At 32.9% G+C, this 21,934-nt stretch overlaps 1 protein-coding gene across 1 annotated transcript in view; it reads right to left on the bottom strand.

Moving 5' to 3' along the window:
- LOC141760739 (endophilin-A1-like) overlaps positions 1–21,934 on the bottom strand; it is a 28,557-nt gene that overhangs the window by 4,541 nt on the left and 2,082 nt on the right. Inside the window, exons 2-4 of the mRNA XM_074623803.1 lie at positions 2,826–2,894; positions 954–1,026; positions 723–866 (exon numbers count right to left, since the gene is read on the bottom strand). Coding sequence (XP_074479904.1) covers positions 723–866; positions 954–1,026; positions 2,826–2,894 — 286 coding nt within the window. The remainder of the gene's footprint in view (positions 1–722; positions 867–953; positions 1,027–2,825; positions 2,895–21,934) is intronic.

Here is a 21,934-nt window from a genome sequence, read left to right as displayed (position 1 = left end):
AAGGTGCATTTTGGCAAGAAACATCCAATCATAAAGAGGTGTGTGAATTTATCAAATGATTATTATTGTTATTATTTTATAGTTTTAATGTGTTTTATTTTATTGTATTATTATTATTTCATCATCATTATAAAATGTTTTCCATTGTTTTTGAATACGTTCTTTTTCAATTCATTTATTGAGTTAAAAATATTATTATTATTGTTATTATTTATATTTGTTTATTAATTTTTTATTGTTTTAATGTATTATATTTTATGTTTATTTTATAATTTTAATTTTAATTATTATTATTATTATTATTATCACCATTTTTCTCCTCCCTTGTTTTTGAATACTTTGTTTTTCAATTAATTAATTGATTTTTATTTATTTATTATTATTTATATATATATATATTTTTATTGTTTTAATGCATTCCATTGTTTTTATTTTATTATTTTTATTGTATTATTATTATTATTATTATTGTTATTATTATTATGATTATTATTATTATTATTATTATTACCACCACCATTTGTTTTCCTCCCTTGTTTTTGAATACTTTGTTTTTCAATTAATTAATTGATTTTATTTATTTATTTATTATTATTTATATGTATTTATAATTTTTATTGTTTTAATGCATTACATTTTATTTCTATTTTATAATTTTTTGTTATTATTTTATTGTATTATTATTATTATTATTATTATAATAAGTGTACATTCTCACTCACCGAAGCTGGACTCTTCCCCTAACTCCCGTCCAAACTTCAACATGGCGTCTCCCAGGACGGACTCGGCCTGCGGGTAGCCGGGTCCCTTGTCCTGGCCGCGGATCTTTGACATGGTGTTGATCATACTCAGCTTGGCTCTGGACGCTGCGGGGTGGCGACGGGAACATTATGAGTCACTGATGTTGTTTTAGGGGTCTACATGTTGAAGCAGTCTAACTGTGTGTTCGGTACCTGGATTAGGTTGGAGGTACTCTGTAGTTTTGGTCATGATGTCCAACACTGCTCTGCTGGTGACGTCCACCTTCTGCAGAGGATAACACATCAGGGACGTTGTTACACGTTATGACACAATTTCAATGTTTTTGTTTTTTGTTTTTTTTAGCAATTATTATGGTTTATTGATTTACATAACCTTTGAGCTTAGGATGTACAGATTTAAGTGATATGAAGCATTTGAAGATACTCCAAGAAATGACATCACAATAAGCTAAATACCAAGTTCAAAGGGATAACATTGATCAAATCTATATTACTGAACGTTGATGGATAAGAAGCAAGAAGCACTTAACTCAAACACTTAAAAATGTTTGAAAAAAAGTTTTTTAAAAAATTGTCTGAAAAAAGTTTTTAAAAAATTTGTCTGAAAAAAGTTTTTAAAAAATTTGTCTGAAAAAAGTTTTTAAAAAAATTGTCTGAAAAAAAGTTTTAAAAAGGTAAAAGAAAATTATTTTTTTTGAAAAATGTCTGTAAAAAAAAGTAAAAAAAAATAAATTCTGAAAAATGTGCGGGAAAAATGTTTGAAAAAAAGTAAAAAAAAATGTCAGAAAAAAAGTTTTAAAAAGGTAAAAGAAAATTGTCAGAAAAAAAGATTTTTTTGAAAAATGTTTGGAAAAAAAAAGTTAAAAAAAAAAATTATGAAAAATGTGCGGGAAAAATGTTTGAAAAAAAGTTTTTAAAAAAATTGTCTGAAAAAAAGTTTTTCAAAAAATTATCTGAAAAAAAGTTGTAAAAAAAATGTCTGAAAAAAAGTTTTTAAAAAAATTGGCTGAAAAAAAGGTTTTCAAAAAATTTCCGAAAAAAAGTACAAAAAAAATTTAAGAATTTTTTTTTTAAAAAGGTAAAAGAAAATTGTCAGAAAAAAGATTGTTTTGAAAAATGTCTGGAAAAAAAATTAAAAAAAAAAAATTATGAAAAATGTGCAGGAAAAATGTTTGAAAAAAAGTTTTTAAAAAAATTGGCTGAAAAAAAGTTTTAAAAAAAATTATCTGAAAAGAAGTTTAAAAAAAAATGTCCGAAAAAGTTTTAAAAAAGTAAAAAACAAAAAATGTCTGAAAAATGTCAGAAAAAAGAGTTTTGAAAAATGTCTGGAAAAATGTTTGAAAAGAAGTTTTTAAAAAAATTGCCTGAAAAAAAGTTTTTAAAAAAATTGTCTGAAAAAAAGTTTTTGGAAAAATTGTCTGAAAAAAAGTTTTAAAAAAAATTGGCTGAAAAAAAGTTTTAAAAAGAATTTCCGAAAAAAAGTAAAAAAAAATGTCAGAAAAAAAGTTTTAAAAAGGTAAAAGAAAATTGTCAGAAAAAAGATTTTTTTTTTTAAGATTTTTGAAAAAATGTTATGAATTAAAAATTATCTGAAAAAAAGTTTTAAAAAAATGTCCAAAAAAGTTTTAAAAAAGTAAAAAACAAAAAATGTCTGAAAAATGTCAGAAAAAAGAGTTTTGAAAAATGTCTGGAAAAATGTTTGAAAAAAAGTGAAAAACTAAAATGTCCAAAAAAAAGTTTTAAAAAAGTTAATAAAAAAATGTCTGAAAAAAGTTTTTTTTAAAAATTTACTGAAAATAAGTTAGTAAGTAAGTAAGTAAGTAAGTAAGTAAGTAAGTAAGTAAGTAAGTAAAGTAAAGTAAGTAAAGTAAGTTGAAATAATAAATAATAATATACTGAATAAGAGGAATAAAAGCAAGGAAAAGATTACAGCAAAATCAAATCAAAACAAAACAGAAAAAAAAAAGAAAAAAAAGATAAATACATAAAAAAGGTCGTATGATGGTGCACACACTACATATACCGTATATAAAGAGTATATAAAGAGATTAACTCTATATTTACCTTTTCCATTTCTTTGAAGTCATCATCTAGCTTGGTTCCTTCGGCCCCTCCGACCTTCTCACTGACTTTCTGTTAACAGGAAACACAAAGAAACAAAGAAAGACTTTAATGTTTTAAACGCAGCCGGAGAGAAGAAACAGCGAAGCTGCGTTCAGAGTCGTAATGATGACAGGAATTCTCCGACAGCCTCTTTGTCCTTTGATGATACCAGTATCGGAATTTTCTTCTGCCTTTCTTTTGGACATTTTCCGGATTTTGTTTGGACAATTTTTCTGACATTTTTCAGACTTTTTTTGGAAATCTTTCAGACAAAAACCCTCACACATTCACATATCTGGAGGTCAGAGGTCAAGGGGACCCCTTTGAAAATGACCATGACAATTTTTCCTAGCCAAAATTTAGCGTAAGTTTGGAGCGTTATTTAACCTCCTATAGTATGACATGGTTGGTACCGAAGGATTCCTCAGGTTTTCTAGTTTCATGATACTAGTAACTTCACTCTAGCTTTAAAACTGAGCCGCTACAACCTAAAAATAAAAATTGCAAGTTGTATAAATGCGTTAAAGAAATTAGTGGCGTAACACGTTAACTTTGACAACCCTAATAAAAACTGTTCTTTATACTATGACAGTTTCCCTAAAATTAGATTTAAATAATTGATATAAGTACTGATAGTGCAGTAAAATGTTCCTTGTCAGTGTTTTATTATTATATCTGATTAATATTACTGCTGCATTAATGTGTACGTTGCATTTTAACTCCCTTTTATATCCTGTTGGCTAGTTTAATCTACAGGAATGCATTATGGTCTATAAGATCATCATGTGTTTGCAGCGTCGCCGTCCTGTGAGAACCAGACTCGTTAACATCGTGACTGCATTCACACTTCACAACCTTGGATGCATCTTTGTTCGGCTCAAGTTCGTCACTGCGAGCGCAGGAAGTGCAGCAGAGTGACACCTCTCGCTTTGTAACGGCCTCAGGTTGCAGGAGAGGAGGGACTAGGAGCAGAGTGGGATTTTCCACAATTGTGACTCACATCAGCCGCCCACGCTTTAGTGGACTACACACACACACACACACACAAATGCAGCATGTATATGTATATAAATGCATTCAGCCACATTCAGCTACCAAGAGGAGAGTACTGCAGAGATGGAGAAATTCACATGGAAAATGTTCACTGTGGAAAGTAGCTGCATGAATAACATACATGCTGCTGCTAATATTAATAATAATAATAATAATAATAATAATAATAATAATAATAATATTATTATTATTATTATTATTATTAATAATAATAATATTAGTATTAATATTAATAATATTATTAATAATAATAATAATATTAATAATACTAATATTATTAATAATAATAATATTAATATTAATAATATTAATATGAATAATATTAATAATAATAATATTAATATTATTATTAATAATAATAATACTAATAATTTTAAGGTAGCAAATTAACATATAGAGCATATAATATTAACAGCTTATTTAATTTCCCAGCTATAAAAAGCTGCTGGAAATGCACGAGAAAGGCTGAAAAGTTTATATTTTACTTACATTTTATTCTACTTTCTTCTACTCCACCACATCTTTTATTCCTTTAAATGTATCTGACAGCGATAGTTACTTTAAGCTTTTTAGATAAAAAAACAAAACTTGATAAGCTGGATGCGCAATATTTATTAAAGGTGAAATGTGTCAAAATACCGTTTTAAATTGAATATTGTGGTGCTGCAGAGACGTCCTGATCTACACATCATAATCTACAGACTTAAGAAAACATCTTTTGTTTGGTACAGATCTACTGGTACAGAAAAATCTATAACAAAAAAGCAGCGTTTCAGTGGTTGTGTCTCCTCGTCATGTTTCCGATGTCTACGAGTTGATATCAGCTCCACCACGGACACATTTCCTCTCTAAACTTCTCACTTAGGTTTATTTACATAATAATGTCCGAGACACAAAAACTCTCCAACAACAAAGATGAGAGTAAAGTCCAAACAAATGAAAACAGATTAGTGTATCAGAACTTCTTCTTCTCTCCCATTAATCATCTCACGACCCCTCAGATTCATCTGGTGACCGTTTGGAGGGCCCTGACCCCTAGGTTGGGAACCGCTGGACTAATCTAACTGTATATAAAGTAGTAAAAGTAGCTCCAACAGTAGCATGCTGCTCTGACATTGATGCTTCAGGTTTAATAATCTAAGTCACAGACAATTTTCTGCAGAATTAGTATTATTTACATTAATGTACTTAAGTAAAGTATCTGAATACTTCCACCGCTGCTCACATGGAAGCTCATCATGCAAAGAAAAAATGGAAATAACTTTCAGTTCGTTGACCGGGCTGTGTGTGTGTGTGTGTGTGCGTGTGTGCGTGTGTGTGTGTGTTTCTGTGAAGCAGATGTCACACGTCTTCTTCATCAAACTAACAAACCATGCAAACATAAAGGTAAACATGTGTTTATGTAACCGCTTACACACCTGAGCACCCGCACGAGTGCATTGTGTGTGTTACCGAGGAAATGCTTTGATAAAAGACAGAGTGTGTGTGTGTGTGTGCATGTGTGTGTGTGTGTGTGTGTGTGTGTGTGTGTGTGTGTGAGAGAGAGAGAGGCGAGGAGAGTAATGAAAAAAAAAGTGCATTATGAAATGTAAAAACAATATAAATCCACAGCAGGAACGAAAGAAAGTGAGAAGAACACACATATGAGGAGGAAGATGCAGTTGCCATGGAGACAGGGATCTGACTGGGCCCTCTCAAGTTTCCAAGAACCACACGCACACACACAAACACACACACACACACACACTGAGTCTGGTTGCAGAGAGGTGTACTGGCACACTGTTACATAACTCTCTCTCTCAGCAGGATCTTCTACAGTTTCACTGACTCTTCAGCCGTTTGTCGCAAGCTGCGGTAAAAACAAGTGGTGCAACCTCCGGTTCTGAGAAGTGAAGCCAATGCTGAAGTGTCTTAAACCTGCGTTCTCTCTAACAGCCAGCAGGGGGCGACTCCTCTGGTTGCAAAAAGAAGTCTGATTGTATAGAAGTCTATGAGAACATGAGTCTACTTCTCTCTTGATTTATTACCTCAGTAAACATTGTAAACATGAGTTTATGGTCTCAATCACTAGTTTCAAGTCTTCTTCAATACAGCATGATGTTCATTTAGTAAATTATGGTCCCATTTAGAGTCAGATAGACCATAAAGCAGGGGATGCTTTAGGGCGGGGCTACCTTTTGATTGACAGCTTGCTACCACGGCGTTGTCCGGTCTGGGAGTCGTCCGTGTTTTAGTCTTACAACTTTACAACTTTCGTCACATAAAAATGTCTTATTCAGCGTTTGGTTGTACTTTGCTCCAACCTCTCGTGTCAATTCTGATTGCAAAAAATTAAGACGTGACGAACTAAAACCAAGATGGCGATGGCCGAAAACCAAGATGGCGACGGCCAAAACCCAAGATGGCGACGGCCAAAACCCAAGATGGCGACGGCCAAAAACCAAGATGGTGATGCCAAAAACCAAACTCGCGACAACCAAAAACCAAGATGGCGACGGCCAAAATGCCAAAATCAAGGCTTCAAAACCGTAGACAATAAATAACTGGGTGACGTCATGGTGACTACGTCCACTTCTTATATACCATCTGTAGGTAAATACACCAATTGAGACGCATATCCTGAATGCTCTGTATACACGTCCAAAGAATGCTCATAAAACCTGAATTACATCGTCATATCCCTTATACGTCTTCATCGGAAAATAAGTCCTAAAAATATGATTCACAAAGTCACAGAGAAGTTTGCAAAAGCATTAAAGTTTTGGTGTCACTAAGCACAGAAAACAAATACTCTAAATGGACCCATGGGTGCTGTCAGAGTACGTCATTTCACGCAGAGTAGAACGAACCACCTTTTAGACCACTGAGGCATTAACACAACCTCCATCTGTTCTCTCTCCTCCTCCTCCACAGATATCAGATTCTGCCTTTTGTTTTAGCGACTCCTACTTCTTCTGCTATATTTTCTCCAACCTCCTCCATCTCCTGCTCACTTGTCCTCAATCCTCCCCTCGTTCCCTTCATCTCCTCATCTCGTTTCATCCCGACAATCACTACGCCGTCGTTACAAGTGGTTGACAGCGAGGAGGTCACGGGTCACAGACATCCTCCTCCTCCTCCTCTCCTCCGGCTGACATGAATCCGGCGACGAGGAGATTCAGGGGTCAGAAACAAGAACCGGAGAAGGAGGAGTTCTGGCAGCCGGAGTCGGTTCATCTATCAGTCTGAACGGCTGCCAAAACACTCAAGACGCCATCTTGAACTGAAGATGGATAAAAGGCTGGATTGATGATCCAGCTCAGGCTATTCATCCATAATGTAAGATGTTCAATTTGTATTATTCCATCAATATTTATAAACCTTAATTACCCCGAAATCATCTTGAAGTGATTAAGTTTCCTGCATTTTGAAGTCAGAACAGCCCGGAGACCGCCGCTCGAGACCGGTGTGTTGTTGTTTTGCGAGTTACGTTAGTTACTGTACTGATGTTACGTTGTTTCCGTTTGTATTTTACTTAGTTTACGCACTCATTTTAAGGTCAACCATGATGTTTTTCCTAAACCTAACTAAGTGGTTTCGTTGCCTAAACCTAACTACGGATATTACTGTAGTTTTGTGGCGTGAAAAGCCTAAAATGCGTCCACATGACACGTGGAATGTCATGCTATTTATTCGCCATCCGGTGAGATCGGGTCGGTTAGAAATTCGGAGCTTGTGGTTCATACTATACCTACTTTGGTGCGTTCAAGTGCTCAAACAATAAAACGGAAATTATAGACACTGCAGCATCAGCAATGGCAAAGTCCAGTTTTAACCTCTTCAAACAATAAATGAAATTAATGTGAAGCTAAACAGACATTGTAGTGTACAATAGTATGTGTCTTTACCTTTACACAAACTCTTTAGTGTACTGTAAGTGTTTTTCCATCCACCTGTTTTTATGCACATTTTCAATTTGTGCGCAAAAAAACTAAACGCTGCAAATTTGAAAAATAAAAGGTTAAAATATTGCAAAACTACGTCGGGACGTCGGTGAATCTCAACGCTGAGAGGCTTTTGCGTGACACAGCGTCACGCAAATTTCTCACTCAAGTTGAAATATTTCAACTCCTGCAAATGACGCAAATTTTGAGTGTTCGCGTCGCGTCATTGCCCGGCGTGAATTTACATCTATTCGCCTCTTTTCATTGACTTTGTGTGATATAACTGAAGAAGCTGTCCTGTTGGTGTTCAAAAGTGACGTTTCATTCAATTATACGAGTTGGAACATTTTGCTTTTGAGTTTCGCTTTCACTTTTACAACATAGTAGGCCCCTACTGACCCACATCTATGGTGCTCATAGCGACTGATAACGCCTATTTAACGGCCTGATAACAGTCGAATCGGGTGCAAAGGATGAGCTCACTCTTCCTCCTCCTCTTCCTCTTCCTCCAGGAGACTTTTAACTTGTTGAAACTTTCCTGACTTGGCAGAATCATCATGTGGGAAGGAGGTGAAGAGATGTCAGCGATGCTGCGGTTGCTCGCCGGTTTCATCACCTTCTGAGTGAGAGTTCAGTTTAATGGAGACTAAACAGGGAGAATCTACAGAGAAATCATGCGACAGCTACTTAAAAAAGACGTCTGGCTCAGCTTCAACATGATTCAGAAGCTCTGGCCGGCGATGAATTTATAACACAAAGTGTCAAACCTTTTGTTTCTGAGGTTTCTACACGCGGTCCGTTTATTTTAACAGCAGCGGAGGGGAGGGTTATATCATCAAACGGAGCGGTGATGCAAGACGGAGAAGCACGACGAGGAACCCCAAACGTCTATTTTACCTTCCAGCTTCATAAATCTGAGGAATTATGATTCGTCTCGTCACAAGTTACTCATCAGAGAGGAAATGTGAGACGCAGCAGCCTTTTAATTACCACAGTGAGAGAGAGAGAGAGAGAGAGAGAGTGAGAGAGTGAGAGAGAGAGAGAGAGAGAGAGAGAGGTTCAGTCCGGCGGTAAATCAGAGGACATTGATTATGACATGTAGGACTACAGTGCTAATCAGTCTGAAGACATAAAAGAACATTTAAAGAGACTGAGAGACAAAAAGAAAGAAATTAGAGAGACAGGACTGCACTTAATATAAAACACAATCACCTAACAAGAAACATTTCAGTGAGATATAAAGACAATGCATTATTATTACAGGCTTATTATGACACGCAGTGAAATATAGCTCCAGATGAGTTTTCCCCGCTTATTTCAAGATCGTTTTTTGTTTTGAAAGGTCCATATATTACGACTAGGGCTGTCAATCGATTAAAATATTTAATCGCACATTTTTCACACTTTTTTTTATCTGTTCTAAATGAACCTTAAAGGGAGATTTGTCAAGTATTTAATACTCTTATCAACATGGGAGTGGACAAAAGTGCTGCTTTATGCAAATGTATGTCTTTATTTATTATTGTAAATCAATAAACACAAAACAATGACAAGTATTGTTCGCTACTTTTTTCAGACAATTTTCAGACTTTTTTGGATGTTTTTTTTTTTTTTTTAATTTTAGGACATTTTTCAGACTTTTTTGGGGAATTTTTTCAGACAAAAACCCCTCACACATTCACATATCTGGAGGTCAGAGGTCAAGGGGACCCCTTTGAAAATGGCCATGACAGTTTTTCCTCGCCAAAATGTGGCGCAAGTTTGTAGCGTTATTTAACCTCCTTCATGACCAGCTAGTATGACATGGTTGGTACCGATGGATTCATTAGGTTTTATAGTTTCATATGATACCGGTATCTTCACTCTAGCTTTAAAACTGAGCCCTCTACAACTTCTGAAATACTGATTGCATTAATACGTTAAAGAAATTAGTGTGTTAAAACATTTTTTGCGTTATTAACACTTTAACTTTGACACAATAATTACAACTTATTTCAAGAAATCTTATACCAAGTACGATATAGCGCCTTGCCCCCAGAGGATTATCTGTTATCAGACCAATAGCCGATGGGTTCAGAGATCGGGTGGAAACAATCACGACTCGTTTGCATCATTCTTTTACCCTTTCACTAGTTTCTTTTGAACTACAGCTGCTCGTTTCAATAAAGAAACCTGGCACACATATCCCATGATTGAACCAAATAACAGATCCTCTGTCATTAAATCATCACATTGGAAAGATTGCGTATAGCTTTAGCAGACATATGCATGCGTTGTTTTCTGAAAGACATATTTGTCTTTATGTCAGCTTGTCCCCTGGCTGTCTCCCAGTGTAAAGCTACTTTTAAAAGCTTGCAGGTTTTTACGACATCCTTCTTTTACAGGCCCGGAAGAGGAAACGGAAAAGAAAAGCGAGTGAGACGGAGAGAAAGCACGAGACTGAAGGAATGAAAAGGATGCATCAGCCATTCTTTTTGAAACCTGCTCCGGAGAGAGACGGAGACTTAATGTCTCCCGAGGACATTAAGTCTGTTTGTTTCTGTTATCCAGCTCACAAGATCTGATCCTAAAAACCTCTTTGAGGGGCGATCAGAATCTGCTCAGACAGACAGACATGATTGATCTGAAAGTGTCTCAGACGGGAAACATCGGATCAGGAGAGGTGAAGAGAAAAGACATTAGGATGATGGATGGATGATTGAATTAGAAATGAGATGAGGAGGAGAGGAAATAGGAACCAAGAAAGGACAGACAAAGGAGGAGAAAACAAGGAGAAAGAAAAGAGGAGTGGAGGATCAGTCGGTGTAAACAGCTTCATGCGTTGCATTGTAATTCCTGCAGGTTTCGGTGCTCTGCGGGCGCATATTAATCGTCGGGAGGCGACGGTGACCAGCTGCAGTGCAACACAAACACCAACACTCATGCATTATTAACAACAACAACAGCAGAAGAAGAGGAAGAGGAAGAAGAGGAGGAGGAGGAAGTGATTGCAGTTAAATTCAGAGACACACATGAAATAAATAAATAAATAAATAGAAATAGATGGACAGATAAATAAATAAATAAATAGATTAATTAATTAATTAATTAATTAATTAATTAATTAATAGATGGATGGATGGATGGATAGATAAATAGATAAATAAGAAAATAGATAAATAAATAAATACATGAATAAATAAATATATGGATTAATAAATAAATAAATTAATAGATAGATAAATAAATAGATAAGTAGATAAATAGATAAATACATAAATAAATAGACAAATAAATAAATTAATAGATAAATAAACAAATAAATAAATAGATAGATAAATTAATTAATTAAAAGATAGATAAAAAAATAAATAGATAAGTAAATAAATAGATAAATAAATAAATAGATAAATAAATAAATAAATAAGTAAATAAATAAATGAATGAATGAATGAATGAACGAATGAATGAATGAACGAATGAATGAATGAATGAATGAATGAATGAATGAATGAATAAATGGATGAATGAATGAATGAATGAATGAATGAATGAATGAATGAATGAATGAATGAACGAACGAACGAATGAATGAATGAATGACAGACATGTATAATCAGTTAGCAGGAAAGTGAGAGGCCTTTTCATTTCTTCTCAGCTCTTGAGATGCTCCTCTGGGAGTCACATTAATGCATCAATCAATTCCTGATCAATAACCGGTCAATCAGCAATGAGCCACGAGTGCCAGAGATCCATCTTGTTTATGAGTACAAACACCAGATCAATACGCAGCAGAGACTGGACACAGAATAGGAACATCCTCTGCACTTGATTCATACACAGCTTCATCTGCTGCATGCAGCGTTTTGTTGTCATCGTGACTTTTGTTGGCGGCGTAAATATTGACGTGCAACCGGTGGCGGCGCCCAAAAATCACCTTCTACACCGTGTCCACACTGAATCTGTTATATCTGTTACGTCATGTAAACAAACCACGTAGGCTTCCTATCAGCTGTGAGCTCGAGATCAGACTGGAGACGTAACCGCTTATCTTCCTTCGTTCGTTCTTTTTAAACAGAAAACACACGTTTAATATTGTGATATTTACTGGAAACGACGTTACAGGATGGGAGTTACATGGTGGCATAGCAATTGTTGTGGTTGTGTGTGTACGTGTGCACGTGAGCGTGCGCTTGTGTTTGGGGCGAGAGCCCAAGGAAAACAATTTGCACCGGGGCCGAGCACAATTGTGTTACGCTGCTGGACTCGGTGACACCTCGGGAGAATTACTGTAAACAAATGACACAATATTGTCTCACATGTAAAATGTGTATGTCCTCTTATCTACTTTATTGTCTTTTATCAATGTTATTGTATTTTATCTATTTTATTGTTTTTATCAATGTTATTGTATTTTATCTACTTTATTGTTTTTATCAATATTATTGTATTTTATCTATTTTATTGTATTTTTTTATTTTATTGGCTTTTATCGAATTTTATTATATGTAATATATTTCACTGGCTTTTAAACATTTGATTATATTTTATCTATTTTATTGGCTTTTATCTATTTTAATGTATTTTATCTATTTTACCGGCTTTTATCTATTTTATTTATTTTATCTATTTTATTTATTTTATCTATTTTATTTATTTTATTGCTTTTATCTATTTATTGTATTTTATCAATTTAATTTATTTTATATATTTTATTTATTTTATTGTATTTTATCTAATTTTAGTGGCTTTTTTATTAATTTTATTGTATTTTATCTATTTTATTGTATTTATCTATTTTACTGTTTTTTTTCGATTTTATTGTATTTATCTATTTTACTGCCTTTCATCTATTTTATTGTATTTATCAATTTTTCTGGTTTTTATCTATTTTATTGTATTTTATCTAATTTTATTGTATTTATCAATTTTTCTGGTTTTTATCTATTTTATTGTATTTTATCTAATTTTATTGTATTTATCTATTTTACTGGCTTTTATCTATTTTATTGTATTTTATCTATTCTATTGGTTTTATTATTTCACTTTTATAACTACTATGTCATATGCATTAGTCTCATATTAACCTTCTACTGTTTAGATTTCATATTAATCCCTGTGAGCATGTTAGCATGCTGACATTAACATTTAGCTCAAAGCATCATTTTTTCCTGAGTAGCTTCACAGAGCCCATGTACGGCTGTAGGCTCTTTCAAAATAAAAAGCCCTTTTATGTCATCATCATCATCATCATCATCATCACCATCATCATCATCATCATCATCACCATCATCACCATCATAGACTCTATGAGAGTGATGTTGCTGTGTCTCCAGATCTCTGCTGATCTACTAGAGACTAAAATCTTGTTATAAAATGATGCAAAAATCACAAAAATAAGAGTCTTTCTTCAAGCTGTGAATGTATCTTGATACCGTTAACAGGCTTCAGTAGCTTTTAGTCGTGTGTGTGTGTGCGTGACGATGAGTTATATAACAGGGTCACTTGTTTCTACTATTCCTCCAGCAGAATCCAACCGTCTAAGAATGTTTTGTCTCGCCTCAAACCAAACTCCATTCAAATGTCTGTATTTAAAAAACACTGAATATGGGTGAGCGTGTGCGGCGATGAGTTATATAACAGGGTCACTGGCTACTACTGTAACATCACACACATACAAAGGACGTCAGATTACACTCAGCGGCTCGGTGGTGGGTGAAAGTGTGGAAAAAGGCGAGAAAGAGCGACAAAGAAGATTAATATACTGCAAAAAAAAAAGATTTTACAGTTTTTTTCAAGAAATTTTACATCTTTTGTCTGTATTTCAAAATGACAGAAAAATTGTAAAAATTACATGTTTCATTTGTGATTTATATGTAAATGGTCTTAGATTTACAGTATTTTTTTGTAATCACAACCGTAATTATCTCTATTTAAGCTTTTCTTGATCATTTTTAAAGATAATTATTCTGTTTTTTAGAGGTTAATGACTATTTTAGCAATTCATTTTTGTTAGAAGAAAAGGATTTCATGGAATTAAAAATATTTCTTGTAAAAATACAGATTTTTTTCGCAAAACTTTGTTGTTTTATTGCTTTATCTATTTTCTATTTCACTGTAGTTTATCTATTTTATTTTATTTATTTTATTTATTTTATTTATTTTATCTAATTTAAGTGTCTTTTATTAATTTTTTTATCTATTTTATTGTAATTATTAATTTTACTGGCTTTTATTTATTTTATTTATTTTATTTATTTTATTTATTTTATTTATTTTATTTATTTTATTTATTTTATTTATTTTATCTAATTTAAGTGTCTTTTATTAATTTTATTATCTATTTTATTGTAATTATTAATTTTACTGGCTTTTATCTATTTTATTGTATTTATTTATTTTTCTGTTTTTTATCTATTTTATTGTATTTATTTATTTTACTGGTTTTTATCTATGTTATTTTTTTTAGCTATTTTACTGTCTTTTATCTATTTTATTGTATTTTGTCTATTTTTCTGGCTTTTATCTATTTTATTATATTTTGTCTATTTTTCTGTTTTTATCTATTTTATTGTAAATAAAAAAAAACCTGAAGATTCTAAATGGTATTTATTCATTTAAGTTCCTGCCACCATCCAAACTCCATACATATTTCTGTGTATTTAAAAAAATAAATATATATATTAATTAATTTAAGTCATATTTTCTGTATATTTTATGGTATAAATGTCCTTTTCTACGCTGTAATATGGTAGAAAATACGGAATATTTTTTAATACAAAGGAAAAGTTTGAATATTCGGGAAACACGCTTACTAGTTGCCTACATTCTGTTATAAAATGTATATATCTGCTCATTAGCCAGGCGTCTGGTCACATTTCTTAGCCTTGTTGTGAGCGGTCAGCACTCCATCACATTATAAGACGTCTCTATTCAGAATAGGTTTGTGGTGCTGGAGCAGTGTTGTGGCTCTTTAAAGGGCTGCTCGGGATTGATGGGGCAATAAAAACGCCCAGCAGAGAGACACACAGGGTTACAGAAGGCAGCTGTAATTCAGACAATTACTGTGAATTGGGCTTTTAGAGTTGGAAAGAGCAGCGGTGGGAGAGATGCTGTGGGAGGGAGGAGAGAAGATTGATGGTGATGACATTAGTATGCATGGCAGCGAGGCAATATATGTTCACTACGGCTCCGTAATGTGACCGAAAACACAAACGCCTGAATGAAGAGGAGGAAAATAAAGAGAGGAATGGAAGAAAGAGAGATAAATGTGTGGTTTTATCTCGTCTGCTGTGGATCGATCTTCTTGTTCTAGAACAGGGGTCGGAAACCTTTACTAGCAAAAGAGACATTTCTTACCAAAAAATAAATAAATAAATCTGTCTGGAGCCGCAAAACATGTGATCATTGTGATGAAGGTAACACAGTTTATAGTCTAAGTATATAGTATATAAGTCTAATGCAGTGAGGGCCAAAGAGACAATGTACTACGGAGTATTAGGGCCACATTGAGGGAAAAATAATCAGAGATTTACAGAATAAAGTCATAACTTTACGAGAAAGGAAGTCGTAATATTACGAGAATAAAGTCCTAACTTTACGAAAAAAAAGTTGGAATATTACGAGAATAAAGTCATAACTTTACGAGAAAAAAAGTCGTAATATTACGAGAATAAAGTCATGACTTTATGAGAATAAAGTCATAACTTTATGAGAATAAAGTCATACCTTTACGAGAAAAAAAGTTGGAATATTACGAGAATAAAGTCATAACTTTACGAGAAAAAAAGTCGTAATATTACGAGAATAAAGTCGTAATATTACGAGAATAAAGTCATGACTTTATGAGAATAAAGTCATAACTTTATGAGAATAAAGTCATAACTTTATGAGAATAAAGTCATAACTTTACGAGAAAAAAAGTCGGAATATTACGAGAATAAAGCCAGAAGTTTACTAGAATAAAGTCCAGTATTATAATTACAAAATTATCCAGTAAATGTGTTATGATTTTAGTTATCCATGACACACACAGGTATGGAACCACGGACATAAATGCCCCCTTGCTACAGGAGGGGGCTACTCTCACTTGTGGCTCCGCCCCCTGACGTTTGAACCGACCAATGAGAGTGTTTCTGCCTCAGTGAACAAAAACTACAATCTTCCAGCTTTCATTGAGTGGACGCCCTTAAAGAAGCGGCCGACGGTGAAGAGGTCAGAGGTCAAAGGTCAAGGAGGAGCAGAGACGATATAATTGATAAATCCACCTGAAACCAGAAGGTGGAGGACACAGGAAGCTCTCTCTCTCTTCCTTCCTCCGCTGCCACATGCGACGCCCTCAAGGTTAATCAATTATTGAGAGAGCCAACCAGAGCAGTGTGTGTGTGTGTGTGTGTCTGTGTGTGTGTGTGTGTGTGTGTGTGTGTGTGTGTGTGTGTGTGTGTGTGCGTGTGTGTGTGTTTGCATCACGCCTACTTTCTCTTCACACGTGTGTGTGGTTGCCACGACAACACCGCGACGAGGGGTTTGGTGTGTTTAATCAGGAAGCGACACAGAAAGAGAGAAAGAGATACAGGCTGGTTTTTATTTATCCTTTCAAATTAATATCAAACTGAACTGTCATGATCTGATTATTGAAAAATTAATTAAATTATTTTTATTATTATTATTATTATTATTATTATTATTATTATTATTATATATTTTATTATTATATATTTAATTTTTTTTATTTAATGTTTTTGTTTTTATTGTCTTTAATTTCCTCTTTACATCACCTCATCCCCCTATCTCTCATCACGCCTGTTTGTGTGCATGTATATATTTATATACATTTAATGTATCTTGTTTATATATATATATATATATATATATATATATATTTGCACTGCTCTGTGTTTAATTTAGTTATTTTATTGTTTTTATTTTTGCTTCATTTATCTTGCTTTTACTGCCATGTGAATCACATGGTTTTGAGTGCTAGGCCTATATAAATAAAACATATTATCATGGACATTTATATTTTATATTTATATTTTTTAATATTTTTTATATTGTTAGCGTGGGTTTTCTCCGGGTACTCCGGTTTCCTCCCACAGTCCAAAGACATGCAGGTTAGGTTAATTGTGGACTCTAAATTGCCCGTAGGTGTGACTGTGAGCGTGAATGGTTGTCTGTCTCTATGTGTCAGCCCTGCGATGGACTGGCGACCTGTCCAGGGTGTACCCTGCCTTCGCCCAATGTCGGCTGGGATCGGCTCCAGCCCCCCCCGCGACCCCTAACGGGATAAGCGGTTGCAGATGGATGGATGGATGGATGGATTTATATTTTTTAGAGGAAATATGGTATTTTATAAAAACAAAAAATATACAAGTTTTTCTTAAAAAAAGAAGATGCTAAAGTTTTTTTTATGTATTATTATTATTATTATTATTATTATTATTATTGTTATTGTTATTGTTGTTATTATTATTATTATTATTATTATTATTATTATTATTATTATATTGTATTATTACTTGTGTCTAAGAAAAGCTGAGCCCCTCCGACATCATCACCCTTAAAAAAAAAAATTAAAAGTCCTCAAATAAAATCCTCCTTTTTTTTTAATATAAATCAACTTCCTTAAATGAATAGAACTTTCGTTAATATAATATGATTTTTTTTTGTAACGACTTAATTAATTTACTATAATAGTGTCAGAGCCGAAATAGATGTTTTTGTTATTGTGGTTAAATAAATGTAATTTATGGTGTTGTTTTTAATATAAGTGCGTCAAGCAGGAGAGCAAATAGGTTTGTGACCGCAGTGAAAATGTTGTTTTTGAAAGGCTAAACGCCAACAAATACGGATCGAAGCTGAATATTTAGTTAGATTTTGCTATAAGTAGGAAAAAAAACATATCTTTTTAAATAGTTTTATATCCAGACTTTTGTATAAATTATCCAGTAAGTGTGTTATTATGATTTTAGTTATACATGACACACACAGGTTGAGAACCACGGACATAAACGCTCAATAGTTTGTACATAAGGAAAGAAAAAGAAGCAGAATTATTAGGATTATTGAGCTACAGGAGGGGATTTTAATGTGAAATATATGTTAAGGAAATTCAATTTATAGTAGATTCAACTCATAAAATACATAAATAAAATTAAAAACGCAAAGTAGAAGCAGTTAGGAAGAATTAGTGATTGAAAACAAAGAAGTGCTTCTTACTAAAATATAATAAAATACTGAGGTAAATAAAAGACACTATTGACGGTGTTCCTGCCCTTGATTTATCTTCCCCCTCTCCCTCTCATGTACATCTGATCATTGATCTCTCTCCCTCATGTTTTATTCAGCCAGGTAAGACCGAGGTGTCTCATTTCCTGCCCTCGCTGGCGGTGGCGGTGGCGGCAGCTGCAGACATCTTGGTTTGGGGCAGCGTGACTTTGGCTTCACGCTGCCACCACTTGAGCTCTGCTCTGGTTTTCACCATCCGTCTGTGATAAACACGAGAGCCACAGCGTATAAAACACACATGCTGAGATGTGTCCTACATTCAGGTCTCAGCAGACAGGAAGTCGGCGTTCATATCAAGTTTTAATGTTCCCACAGCGCTGAGCTCCTCGCGTCTGATTGGCCGAGTCGCCGTCGACAGCCAATAAGAACACACCTGACTCACAAAACTGAGATAACAGTCTCAGACATAAATAAGAAAATTAGAGGCTCTGTTATAACCAAACTACTGTATGAACAGAAATATGGTATTTATATATAGAAGATTGTATTTTATTGTAGTTTATTTACATTTTCATTAAAACTAAAATCCCTGAAATTCCAGCTTTTTTGTTTGTTTAAATTTTTTTTTTTAATAATTATTTGCTCCTTATTGTCTCCTGAATACAGTAATAAATAAGTTTGGGGAAATAAATGCAAAGATAAATAAATAGATAAATAAATAAATAAATAAATAAATAAATAAATAAATAAATAAATAAATAAATAAATAAATAAATGCATTTAAAAATACATTTTAAAAACAATTTTAAAATAAAACGTAACAATATGAAAAAATTACATAAATTTAACAATTAATACAAATAAATAAAAAAAGAGGGAAAATTAAGTTAATGTCTACATTTATTTTAAATATAATTTTTGGCATATTTAATGGCATATTAATATATTTATCGAGTAATTTATGTATTTATTTTGACACCTTATGTGAATAAATAAAAGAAAGAAATAAGTTTGGGGAAATAAATATGGGGAAAATGCAAAGGGGAAAATAAAAAATAAATAAATAAAACAAATAATAATAAATAAATAAATACATTCAAAATTAATAAATAAAAAAATATATAAAAATAATTACATAAATTTAACAATTAATAATAAATAAATAAAGGGGAGAATTAAAACAGAAATATCAATTCATGTCACATTTAATCAATTAATTAATGCCTACATTTATTTTTAATATTATTTGTGGTACATTTAATGGCATAATCATTTATTTATTCATTTATTTTGGCACCTTTATTCTGTCATTTGTTTGTATTGTGATATAATATTAATGCAAAACATCCAGGATTTGGAGGGAAATCTGCTGCACAAAACAGGAAGAGATCAGAATAAAAGCGTTGTCTCATTGTTTGTCATAATATGAGCAATAATACACTCTACCTTTAAATTAGCAGGGTTGTGACTTTCTTCAATGTGTTATTTTCCATCCTGAATGAATTATTTTTAACCTGCAATTACTCTTAAATGCTAGAGAGTTTGTATAGTATTGTGCCAGCGCTGCATATAATCATCTGTAATTATCCATCACCTCTGCTACACTACATCCACCCTGTTGCCCCCGGTTACAGGTCCGTTTGTGCTCATGTGCTCGCCACAGCCATGAATAAACCATGCTGATGAACTAGATCACAGCGGCCGGCGACGGTTAATCAACACCAGAGAGACGACGAATCAGGTTCACATCACACTGATAGATAAACAGGTGGATAGATGGATGGATTGCTTCTCTCCTGGTTTATCAGAGTCACTGACGCCACCGCACCCCCGTCCTCTCTGTCCGGTAACGTCTGCTGTTGATTCACAGATCTATTTCGGGCCTCGCTCCCCGCCTGCTCGCCATCACACTGTTGACATCTCACCGCAGAAAGACACCAGCGCTTTGCATCAAACATGTGATTCCTATTATTTTTAATCTCTCCTGCTCCTCTGTGACACAACTTGCCTTGCCTTAAAAACAAAATTATAGTATATTCCCTTTGCATTTATATCCCCGAACGTATTTATTCTTGTATTCATGAGATAATAAGAACCAAATAATAACAAACAAACATGTAAGGTGCGGAAATAAAAAAATAATAATTAAATTACTCAATAAATAGATTGATATGCCTTTAAATGTACCAAAAATAATATTAAAAATAAATGTAGGAATTAACTTAATTTATAAAATGTGACAAATTAATATTTCTGTTTTAATTTGCTTCTTTATTTATTTACCTTTGTATTTATTCCCTGAATTATTTACATTCCTATTTAATTTTCCTCTTAATTTATTTTTTTTACATTAATTGTTACATTTATGTTGTTATTTTTGCATTTATGTTTTATTTATTTGAAATGTATTTATTCATTTTTAAGCGCATGTATTTATTTATTTATCTATTTAATTATTATTTATCTATTTTTATTTATTTAATTGATTAAATGTGACAGAAATTGATATTTGTTTTTAATTTACATTTGAATTAATTTCCCAATTTATTTACATTCCTATTTAATTTTCCCCTTTTTTATTTATCTAGTATTTTTTTTTTTTAATTTATGTAACTTTTGCATAAAATCTTTTTTCTTTACTTATACATTTTATTTTACTTTATGTTATTTTTTGTTGTGTTTTTTTTTCCTGTAGTCTTATTGGTTTTGTTGTCATTGCTGTTTCCTTTTTTTTTATTTCTGGTGTCTTTGTTCTGTGTGATGTAACTTCTTTTGGAAAAGCAATAAAAAGTGAATTACAAAAAAATAAAAAAAATAATAATAATAATAATAATAATAAATTAAAAATAAAACATATTCAGATTATTTTTTTTAATTATTTATTTCTAGCCTTTATTTTTAAAACATTTCTCATAAGTTCTGTTCTATTTTACATTTTATTACACGAAAAAAATATATATATATTCTACTTTAACAATCTATTTTTTTTTTTTTTTATATTTATTATTTGTGACGGAGCTTGAATTTGTGGGTGTTGCCATGACGACAAGGATGCCATTTACCTCAGGTATTATTTTTGCAATGTAGACGAGTAAAGAAATGATGGAAAATCATAATTGAAAACAAAAAAATCAACTTTTGTAAACTCTGAATTTGAGTTTAATCCCTGAATAAATAAAATAATTTGACAGGAGCACAGATTCAGAAGCCTTATATGCCCCTTTTTGATGGATTATTTTACATTAAAAAAATCATTTAATTCAGTAAAAGTACTAATACCTCACTGTGGAAATATACTCTGTCACAGTAAAAGTCCTGCATTGGAAATATTCCTTCAAGTAAAATGTAGTTAAAGTATTAAAACTTGAGTTAGTTTCCATCTCTCTGAGCCTTCAGGACGCTCCGTCTCTGCTGCTGAACTTCTTTAGGAGTATTTCTGGTTGTGTTCTGCTGCAGTGACCCAGTTTCCCCCCTCAGGGATCAATAAACATCATCTCCTCTCTTTATCAGCAGCGCTTCGTCTGACAGACGCAACAAATGGGCAGGAATTCGTCCCGTTGACGGTCGAGAGAAAAGACAGACGAGGAGGAAATGTTCAGTGTTGATGTTTTTTTTTTACAATTTTTAATGTCGTTGGTGAAACACTCAGGGTCACGTTACTGCACCACGGTGTGTGAAATAAACAACGTTTTCATCGATTTAAACTCTCAGACAGCACGATGGAGGGCTCAGTTTTACAGCTAGAGTGAAGATACAGATATCATATGAAACTAGGAAACCTAAAGGCTCCATCGGTACCAACCATGTCATACTAGCTTGTCCAGAAGGCGGTTAACAAACGCTCCGAACAAAATTTTGGCTTGGCAAAACTGTCAAGGCCATTTTCAA

The sequence above is a fragment of the Sebastes fasciatus genome, chromosome 22, assembly GCF_043250625.1.
Source record: "Sebastes fasciatus isolate fSebFas1 chromosome 22, fSebFas1.pri, whole genome shotgun sequence".
Lineage (NCBI taxonomy): Eukaryota > Metazoa > Chordata > Actinopteri > Perciformes > Sebastidae > Sebastes > Sebastes fasciatus.
The sequence above is the reverse complement of the archived record's forward strand: the minus strand, read 5'-3'. Positions and strand labels throughout refer to the sequence as shown.